Here is an 11,320-nt window from a genome sequence, read left to right as displayed (position 1 = left end):
AGAAACTGCAGTTTTTTTACATGGGAAAACCCTTTTATAGATTTACTGAGTTCAAAAACGCAATATACTTCAGAGGTAGGTGAAACGAAATCACTCCAGAAATAACCAGAGGAGCAACGAATACATTTCACTGTTGTGGTTTGTCAAAGTCACATACTCATGTCACTTCTGAAGCAAAACTGAATCAGCCAGTCTGAAACAAAAAGAGTCAGTGTATTAACTATACACTGGTTTGCAAAGATGTTGCATAAACAGAATAAAATTTGAATTATATTTCTCAGTTGATTTTTGTTTGTTTTATTTTTGCATAAGTGTTAAATTTTGAAATTTGTTCACTCACAGGTCACTTTACAACAACATTTTGGTAAAACACAATTCACATCAGATTCAGCTTTCCTTGTTCCCACCTCTCTGTTAGGAAGCACAAACATCTTCACACATAACAGGAACTCCCACCTTACCAAATTCAATCACAAGGCTTCAGTTGGCAGAATTTAAAAAAACAAAATATAACTTATATGAACCATATCCACACACAGTAGAAGTCATGGAACCTCAGCTTTCTGTACAAGATTTCAGATTTAATAGACCATAAAAAAATGCACAAGAAGAGAAGAAATATAAATGAATTAACGATTATAAATTTATGATACAATGGATGAAAGTTAACTCAATTTGAGTCAAAATGTTTATCTTTTGCAAATAACCTTCAAATTTTTCAGGCAGTTTTGTCCTGTATTTCTGTCTCCTTGAATTTCATAAAGCTGGTTTTATCCAAGTATGTTTTCAAGATTTTCAGTCTTAGAGTTTCTGTGAGTAAAACTCCATACCAACAGATTCCATTCTTTTGGTTTTTTTTTCAAGATGATTCAAAGAACAGTTGATAACACAGGAAAAGGGTTTTGTTTACTGACAACCAATTTCTGATGTTGATGAGAGATGTAGCCTTTTACTTTATTCTAGAAAAAAATGAAGAAAATGTATTATAAAAATAATATTTAATTATAAAACATTTTTACTATTTGGAGGGAACTTGGGGAAGGGGTAGACCCAGGAAAACATGGGACAAGGTGGTGAAGCACGATCTTCAAATGTTGGGCCTCACAGAAGCAATGATAAATGACCAAGACCTTTAGCAATATGCAGTGCTCGAGAAGACCCATCAAGCCAAGTAAAATCGTAGCCATGGCCGATGCTGGTGTCATGTGACTGGCACCTGTGTCAGTGGCACGTAAAAAGCACCCTTCGAACATTGGGCCTGATGGAGGCAATGGTAAGTGACCAAGACCTTTGGAGATATTTTGTGCTTGAGAAGACCCATCAAGCCAAATGAAATCATAGTCTGATGCCAGTGTCACGTAAAATGTACCCATTACACTCTTGAAGTGGTTGGCATTAGGAAGGGCACCAAGCTGTAGAAACCATGCCAAATCAGATTGGAACCTGGTGTAGTCCTTCAGCTTACAAGTTTCAGTCAAATCGTCTAACCCATACCAGCAAGGAAAGTAGACACTAAATGATGATGATGATGATGATGACAACGACTTGCTGAGTTTGATGGAAGGGGTAGTGTCCGTGCCTTTTGCAGGGCCTCTGAGACTAGTGATATTGATGCTGTTCTAGGAATGAAGAAACCAACATAGTGACTAATGTGAAGAAAAGGTGGTTGGACACCTCAAGGGTACAGAGAAGTGAAGAGGTGAATGGGACAGGAGTACCTGAATAGTGGAGGTAAGAGACCAACCAGTGCTGAGATGGGTAGAGCTATTTAGAAGTGATAGGAAAAACAGTGAGAAGAAACAAACTTGTCTTTTGCTAGAGGCTGTAGTGTGTCCAATACTGGTGGAGTGCGAATAGACTAGGTGACCTTCCTCTGGATATGATCCAAAATGATGTCAGTGTGCACAGCAGCAGCATGCCAAATGTGGGAGCAGTATTCCTTTAAGAGTCTCACTTGAGCCTTGTAGAGTAACTTTCAGCAATAGAAGCTGGAAGTCATTCTTGTTGAAATCCAAGTGAAAGAGGTGAGACCAAGGGAGAGTGTACAAATACCATCTTTGGGAGAGAAGTTTGAGTAGGGTGTGTATTCTTAACATCAGAGACAGGTTGTGGATCAAGGTTGAAAGTAGTAGTTTGCATGAGAGTGGAGGTGATGTGTGGAATCTAAGTTGGAGAGAAGTCCTGAGATGTTTGAGAAGAGAAAAATTTACCAGGGGATTTGTTTGTGTATTTCTCTGCATCAAGTGGGGGCACAGAGGGTAATAATACATGAGAAAGGTCACATGAATCCTTAACTGGGGGCATGATTTGGATACTTGCAAACAGGGGGTATAGTACTCACAGTAAAAAGAGGGAACCTTCTTTGCCCTGTAGAGGAGTAGATTACGAAGAGCAAGAAGACAAAAGAGAAAAAATAAAATAAACTAGCTTTTTTTTTCTTTGAGAATAGGTTAAGTCCAGTAATTAAGTTTGCATTTGTAAAAAGAACTCCAAAATCTTACAAGGATAATATTCTGAACTGGATAATAGAATAAGCTATATTGTGTGCATAAGCCGTTACACTAAAAGTGCAGCATCTTCACTTGAATGTGACCAAATGAAAGCAAAACTATTTTATCCCATGAGTGGATAGCTCACTCACTCATAAATTTCTCTTTCTCACACAAACGTTCAAAGAACCCATCTAGAAATATTCATACTGTACTCTTTCAATTTAACCTCTAAATGAGTGGTTCTCAGTCAGGGTCCATATGGCCCTTGAAGGTCCATATAAGATTTTAGAGGGTCAACATAACAAAATAGTAAAATGAGGATCCACATTAGCATTTTAAGGGCTCCTGAAAAAATTTTGCTTTAGATGTAAGTATTGATATGTATTGCAAAAAACAGCTGGGTTTCTTTTTCTATGCAAGTTAATGTGTGAAAAGCAAAATAGGAATTTTGAAACATCGGATGAAGCAAAATAGGAGTTTTTAAACAATGAATGGCTATGGGAGTCCATCAGAATAAAATAGTAACCAAAGGGGTCTACAGATAAAAAATGGTTGAGAACCCCTGATCTAAATGTTACTCTAGTTCTAAGTCTTTAACTAATGTCTCTAAAGTTCTCTGAACTCCTCTCCTCCAGCCATTTTTTTGGCTATAAACAGGCATTACCCAACCATTATATTCTAGTTCCTATATGGCAGCAGTACAACTCACAACCATAACATACTACTGTTCAACCCTACTGTCTCCTGTAGGTACTATGCAACTACAGTTTGATAGTAAAAGCTCCAGGTTTACAGTATTCTACTCTATACAATAAATTCTTTTCAGTCTCTGTGGATATAATTAAGGTTTACATAAACATTTTGGCTTGGCGTCCCTGCAAGGGGAGATCCTTGTTCAACTCTCCGGCAGAACTCAAAAACAAAAACAATAAAACTAAATAATGCAAAACATTTAGTCTGCTGCTCTATTATTTCCCCGCATCTGTTATTCTTACAATAGTGAATTCAAAAGATGAACAGGTAAGGTCTCAGAGAGTTAAATCTGAATCCTAGTTTGAATTTCTGGTGATACTACTTCTCATAGTCAGTACTTTTGAGAAAGAGCATGAATATCATAACTCCCCATTATCCGCTGCTCTAAAATATAGAAACTTTATGTCTAATACAAAATAATAACAAAAAATATTGGCTAAGTAAATATATCCAGGGACGTTTGTTAACCAGATTGTGTGCAGATGTAGTTGAAATGATAAATATGGACAAGAAGGTTAAATGAAATGGTAAAAACAGATATTTGAAGCTGTTTATGAGGATAAAAAATACAGGGGAGAAAGTGTTCTTATAATTAGAAAAGTATTAAATACATATAAAAACAGAAACATATAAAAACAGAAAATTCTTGTGTCTTTTCAAAATCCTTGACTGATATTTTAAAAAAGTGAAAGCTCTAAGGAGAAGTAAGTTTAATGTATGATCCCAACTCTAAGAAATGCTGTAATCTTTATTAGATTATATAAATTCTGTTTAAGCATGAAAATGAAATAGAATAATTAGGAATTTTAAAAAAAAGAAGTCCTTACCTCATTTATTAAATTTGCTAAAATACATTCAGTTTCATCATTGTCAATGTCTTCAACCTGCAAAATATAATTTATGAAACAAAATATTGATTTCAAATTTTGGCACAGGGCCAGCAACTTTGGAGGAAGGGGTAAGTTGATTACATCGAACCCCAGTACCCACCTAGTGCTTATTTTACCAACCCTAAAAGGATGAAAGGCAAAGTCAACCTCAGCAGAATTTAAACTCAAAACATGAAGACAGACAAAATGTCAATAAGCATTTCGCCCAGTGTGCTAACAATTCTGCCAGCTCACTGCCATCTTAATGAAATAGGAAAAGGCAAGAAATATTTATCAAAGATTAAGGACACCTCTCACTCACAGAATCCTATCTGCAACAGAGATATCTGAAGCAGATCACTGCTGAAAATATCATTGTAAAATGGATATTGCAGATCTATACACATAATCTCTCTAGTCTTAGCACTCTTTATGTCAGTAAACACCAGCAGAACATTCAACCTTGCAAGGAGAAGAAAACTGAAGGAAGAGAATTAGGAGGAAGGAGATGAAAAAAAGGGGGAAAAAAACAAAAACCAAAGAAGAAAGAGACAATAAAAAATGACAGAAGTATTGATCCCAGTGCTCAGCTGGTACTTATTTCATCAACCCCAAAAGGATGAAAGTCAAAGTCAACTTTGGTGGAATTTGAGCTCAGAACTTAGATAGACGAAATGCCACTAAACATTTTCTCCAGCATAGTAGTAGCAGCAGTGGTGGTCCTTTTGATTATAGGCACAAGGCTTGAAATTTTGGAGGAGGGAGCTAGTCAATTACACTGACCCCAGAGCTCAACTGAAGGTTTCAAATTTTGACACAAGGACAGCAAGTTTGGGGGAGGGGATAAGTCGATTATATCAACCCCAGTGTTCAACAGAAACTTATTTTATTGATCCCCAAAAGGATGAAAAGCAAAGTATTTTGGCGGTATTTGAACTCAGAATGTAAAAATGGATGAAGTGCCACTAAACATTTAGTCTGGCATGCTAATAATTCTGCCAGCTCACTGTCTCCACTTCCCCATCACCACCACCACCACCAACAACAACAACTCAGAACATAAAGATAGATGAAATGCCACTAAGCATTTTGTCTGGTGTGATAACGATTCTGCCAGCTCACCACAGAATAATAATATAATAATAATATCAATATGAGATTCAGGTTTAAAAGATGTGCCAAAGAAGTCTTGATGAGAGGAATAATATTTCAGAACAACATTGTTTGAGTAAATAGGAAAGTAGACGGGGAGATGATCTAGTTCAATATGCAGAAAAGGAGTAGGTATAATCTCTATACATTGTATCCTAAGTAAGCTATGGACACACAAAAGATGTAATGGAATCACAAACAGAAACAAACTTATAGTAAAAACATAAACAGACTGTACAAGCAGCAGGCTGGAAATAAGATTCTCTTGAATGCCCAAATGGCTTACTAGAAGTAATTGATAGCTTCTGTTACCTAACAGATCAAATTAGCAAGGAAGGTGGTTGTTCTGAAAGTATATTAGTCAGAGTAAGAATGGGTTGGAGAAAGTTCAGGGAGCTACTATTTCTGTTGCCAACAGAGGTAGTAGCTGCATGATAGTGAGATATAATACTTTAATGCTGCATGATAGCGAGACACAAAGCTTGAAGGCTGAGGACATGAGAGGACAAGAAAGAAATAAAGTGAACATATTCTGTAGGATGTGAATGTAAGTATAGGTGAACATGGTGCAGATGTGCTGAGAGAAGTATCAGATGTAGTGTGCAAGAAAAAAGACTATGCTGGTAGGGACATGTAATGCATGTGAATGAAGAAAGCTGTATAAAGAAGTGTTGATCATTTAATGTGAATGGAGTTTGCAGAAGGAGAGCTAGGAAGACATGGGGGGGGGACAAAGTTCAGGATGATCCCGCAACACTCCATTTACTGTCACCCACCACTTTACACACTAATATAGATCAGGAAGATATCCATAATAGTCTAGATACATAAGAGATTTTAGACAGACCTGCATAAATTTCAGAACAGTAGTGAATGAGTCAATAGGAAGCTGGTGACTTTTTTGGATCAAATAACTGAAATGGAAAACAGAATTACACATAACAACAGTTCAAGGAATGCAATTAAAGAATTTCAAAGAGTATCAATAAGAATGTCAATGAAAATAAAATGTGCATGGAAAGCTGCTCATGCAAACACTGTATATCACATTTGATTTGTCAGTATTTAGTTCCGAAACAGTTTAATCCTTGAGTAAATCAAATGATTGTCTGTCCACGATGACCTCACAAGGTTGTGGTAGAGGCTCCACACTAAGAGCAATCCATCGCTACCCAAGGCTTCAACAGTGGAACAGACAGAGAAAGGGAGTATCGTCACTCACTGGTTGAGAAGGTAGATGATGGCTACAGCATCTGCTTAAGCACCAATCATTTTTTAATTTCCTTGTCATTGGGATCAGCTTGAGGAGTTTAACAAGCAAAAATAAAATTTTAATTTTTGTTCTTAATTAGTGATTAATAAATAAAAAAGGACCTCAACTATATTCGATTGGTTCTGAATAACCAAGGTGGACACTCAAGTAGTAATCAATCAAGCAAACAAACTAGATAGAAACATGGAACCTAAATTTTTGGTACCTCATGTTGGATGATGGGAATTACAGTAGTTGGAAGTATTTCTAACAGACAATGAAAGAATTGTAATGAATTAAACAATTATTTGAACTCACAATCTACTTTAAAAGCAGACAAATTATCAAACAATTATACAAGTATAAATAATTAAACAGGTTATGAAAAGAGTATTCAGTTCATCATTCATATAATAACAGTTAATCACGTTTTAACATAAGAAAATAATGAATGTATTTTATTTTCTATTAACTAAAAGGTTTTTGTTAATATTCACTTACACTTTTTTGAAAAGATTACGGTAGGTTATGATTTTGAGTTTCTCCAAAATTAGATAAATTCCACATTTAATAAAAAAGGCTTCGTTCTGTAGCAGTGCTTCATTAAGAAGTAAAAGATTTCCAGAACTATGAAACAAAACAAAAGAACATTTACAACCTCAATTTAGTAAGTAGATTTAGTAGAATTTTAAACAATTAGCAGAACTGTTCAAAATGATAAGAGATGAGTAGATTAATTTAAACTTTAATGAGTTATCTTAGGGTTTAGTTTTATGTTTGTGTAACTAATTGGAATGTAAATTTTCTAATTTATTAATTTCTTTTGCAGAAAATGGTACCAATTCTTTTTGATTACATATAAAATATAAAATATAAAATGAAATCATAGTTGTGGTTGATGCCAGTGTCATGTAACTGGCACCCAAGCTGGTGGCACATAAAAAGCACCCATTACACTCTAGTGGTTGGTGTTGGGATGGGCATCCAGCTGTAGAAACTATGCCTAATCAGATTGGAACCTGGTGCAGCTCTCCAGCTTACCAGTTTTCAGTCAAACTGTCCAACCCATGCCAGCATGGAAAGCAGACACTAAATGATGATGATGATGATCCCAAATTAAAAATATGTTTACGTTTTTACTTCAATGTAATTTTATTCACACTTCTGTTCCAATTGTTACTTTCAAAATGATGCAAATGATTTTTTTCAGAAAAAAAAGATGCTTCATCTAACAATCCAATTCATTTAGTTCACAAAGACAAGAAAACCTGTGTTTTACTGCCTTACATATGAATAATGTAGAAATTATAGGGTAGCAGTGAAATGGTGTACAGAGCCGATGATGATGATGATGATGATTTAGCTTCACTACCCTATATTCTGAATTTAAATTCTGCCAGGCTTAACTTAGTTTTGTATCTCTGTAATCTTAATAAATTAAGTATCAGTATTAAATTGAGTGAATTTCAGTTGGATACACTCCACCCCACAAAAATTGGTTTTACTCTTCTTCAACAGTAAAAGCCACATACTTACCTCACTGCTTTGGCTACATCAGAAAACTGTAACAAATCATATCGTTCCAAAACATCACGTTTAGGCATATAACCCTGGGGAAATACAATGTATACAAACATAAGCATGGATTAGATGTCCTCAATGAGAACAAGACAACTAAGTGACATTTAATTACACAAAGATACAATTGCTATACATTTCAAGAAAACAGAGTTGTAACTACAGCCTCTCTACACATGAATAACATACAACTACAGTCATCGAAATTTCTACAAATGAGATCATTACTGACCTCACTGGGATCTCATCCGTATCATATAACCTAATCTGCACCCCAGAGATTTAGCTTCCTCTCCGGGGAGCAAAAAACACTTTAGCCTTGATCAGTAACGGACTCTTCACAAACTTCAAGACCCACAATGAACTTAGTGCTTTTAATCTCTGGCATGATGCTACTGCTGCTACACATAACAACATCCAACACAACAACCAAATAAAAGTCAGTTAAATTCACATCAGCAATCAGCAACTGACAGTTCCTTGTGTCTTCTAACACATTACCAAAGAATCTACTCGAAACATTTTTCTGAATTATGAGGGCTGGCTGAAAAGTTCACAGGCTGACAAAAATACTCTCATAGAATGTGAACAAATGAAGTTTATTTTTCCACACAGTCCCTAATGCAGTCCACACACTTCTTCCATGGTTGGGAAGTAAGCTTCTTATCACACGGCCAAAAACATTTTTATGACAGCTAAGACACAGTTTAAAGCAGGTATCTATTTATACTTTTACTTGTTTCAATCATTTGACTGCAACCATGCTAGAACACCAGATTCATATTATTTATATTCTTTTAGACTAATCATAATCTGAAACTATTGCTTCGTTGAAGAAATACTTGAGATTATTTTTAAATGGTTTTCAATTGAAAAAGCCAAAATCATGGAAATGGAATAATTCTTATCTTTTTATTGTTTTCATCCTCATTTTAAAAAACGTTTGCTTTTCTGTACATTTCTTTAATTTGAACAGTACAAATATTTCAAAACACAAAACATTTTCCATTTATCTATCAAAATACAAAGCAGTAAACTTACCAACAACATTTTCACTGGAAGCAAATAAATAAGAATCAAACGTTTGTTCCCTCTGCTTTCTTTATGACATCTCTCAAAGGCAAATGTAAGGTATTCTTCAGCTAGAAACATAGAATACAAGCAATACTAATTACTAAGCAATATTAATTACTATCACAAAATGAAATATATTACTAACTTCTAAATAAAAGCTTGCTGGTAAATGTAGGAGTTGTATGTATGTAGCATAGATATGTTCTAATTAGAAAAGAAATAGACGGGGGAACAGAAATAGAAAGGATAAAGTAGATTTCGAATAAATGCTCCTCAAGCAGGATTGACAGAGGAGGAAAAGTCCCAGTTCTATGAGGTCTATGATATAAACATTGCAGAGAATTAAGGCTCATAAGCAAGAAGATCATGATTTGGTATCCATAATTAGATCATTAAAACACTGACTGGCAAGGATTGTATTCCTCAGCATGGATTAGAGCATTAATGACTTTGTATAAGAAAATAAAAGGATCAAGGATCAGTTGAAAAAGATAATCTTTTATCTTTGTCTTTATTTATTTCAGTCATTGAACTGCAGTCATGCTGGGGCACTATTGTGAGGGGTTCAATTGGACAAACTGACCCCAAGACATATTTTTTTTTTTTGAAGTTCTCAGGATGTTGGGCCTCAAAGATAAGCTGATGAAATATCAAAAGAATTAGGAATATGTTGTATGGCAAACCAGTTCAACCTGTGTAAGCATGGAAACAGGTGTTAAAAATGTTGCTGATGATGATATATTATCATAATCAAAATCAAAATATTAATAAATGGTAAAAATAAGATTTCAAATTTTAGTTAAAATGCTTTAAAATGTTAAAGAAAGTATTGAAGTCATTCATTTTTAACACAGAAATATATAAAATAAAGTATATAAATTCTAATTGGTAAGTAAGCTAAACTATTGGCAAACCACCTACAAATTACTAGTGGTAAGTGATGAAAATGAATAAGTATAACAATGGATTTGCTTCTTCATTTTGTGGTTTTGAGTGTCAGAAAACAAGTTACACTGAAGACGCAGACATGTTCCAGAGATTCTGTTGTTATTGGAAATGTTGTCTTTCTTTGTAAACATATGAAACAGTGAACCCACCTTCAGTAAAAATTACTAAACTATAAGCTCTTACTCTTACAAAGGAAGTATTATACAAGCATGTTATTTAGAGTGATCTCACCTGCTTTAAAGTCACTGTCAAACATTGCTTTTCGACCCACAAAAAACCTAGTAAGAAATGGAAAGAGAAAAATTTAAATCATTTCATTCTAACAAGACAAGATTATATAGGTTATTAGACAGACAGATAAAAGGTCTCACATCAGATTTATTTGTAGATTTATCTCTTCAGCAAATGTTATATACTATATTGATTTTTAATCACCACTCAGCTTTGCTTAATAACTTTGTCTTCTTAATAGTATCCACTCACAATTATTTTCCATATATTTGTACAAGTAAGAGTTATATACATGTATTCAAATAAGTTCATCAATATTAATGAATTAAATTTATGCCCACATGGAAAATAAGATACATCATCATCATGGTAATGATTAAGAAAAGCTTACAGTAATATTTAACATTAAAATTGGCAGAAACAACAGTGTAGGACAAAATACCTTGCAGTATTTAGTTACAACTCCTCATGTTTTATGTATTGAATCCCATCCAGGTCCACTTTGTTAGCTTTTCATCTTTCCAGGATCAATAAAATAACTAACAGTCACATACCAGGATTCATCTAATACACATTCCCTAGTTTGAGTCCTTACTTAGAGTTCTATATTTAATTAATTTCTAATCAACAATTCTAACCACACTTCCCTTGCAGATAGTGTCTAATACCAATAGTTCATTACTAATTTAACTCTGTTCTATATTTAAGGGATGAGGAATTATGTACATTATTTACATTATTTACAATTGACGGATATTTGTCCTCATCTTGTTTGTTGTTAACACGTTTCAGCTGATATACCCTCCAGCCTTCATCAAGTGTCTGGGGGAAATTTCGACCCTGGGTTCTCATTCCGAAGGTATTTTTCGATGTTATTATTATCATCATCATTATCATTATTATTATTATTCAGGTCACTGCCTGGAATCGAACTAGGAATGTTGGGGTTAGTAGCCCGCGCTCTTAACCAC

General features: G+C 34.5%; 1 protein-coding gene across 2 annotated transcripts in view; it reads right to left on the bottom strand.

Moving 5' to 3' along the window:
• Window positions 1-268: 268 nt before the first annotated feature.
• LOC106874533 (PCI domain-containing protein 2) overlaps window positions 269-11,320 on the bottom strand; it is a 43,953-nt gene continuing 32,901 nt past the window's right edge. For both annotated transcript variants that reach the window (XM_052974626.1, XM_014922300.2), the window contains exons 9-15: window positions 10,350-10,396; window positions 9,138-9,238; window positions 8,055-8,128; window positions 7,020-7,145; window positions 6,114-6,180; window positions 4,073-4,129; window positions 269-959 (exon numbers count right to left, since the gene is read on the bottom strand). In XM_052974626.1, coding sequence (XP_052830586.1) covers window positions 870-959; window positions 4,073-4,129; window positions 6,114-6,180; window positions 7,020-7,145; window positions 8,055-8,128; window positions 9,138-9,238; window positions 10,350-10,396 — 562 coding nt within the window. In that variant the 3' untranslated portion in view covers window positions 269-869. The remainder of the gene's footprint in view (window positions 960-4,072; window positions 4,130-6,113; window positions 6,181-7,019; window positions 7,146-8,054; window positions 8,129-9,137; window positions 9,239-10,349; window positions 10,397-11,320) is intronic.

The sequence above is a fragment of the Octopus bimaculoides genome, chromosome 19, assembly GCF_001194135.2.
Source record: "Octopus bimaculoides isolate UCB-OBI-ISO-001 chromosome 19, ASM119413v2, whole genome shotgun sequence".
In the NCBI taxonomy this organism is placed as follows: Eukaryota; Metazoa; Mollusca; class Cephalopoda; order Octopoda; family Octopodidae; genus Octopus; species Octopus bimaculoides.
This window is presented reverse-complemented; position numbering and strand designations above follow the sequence as displayed.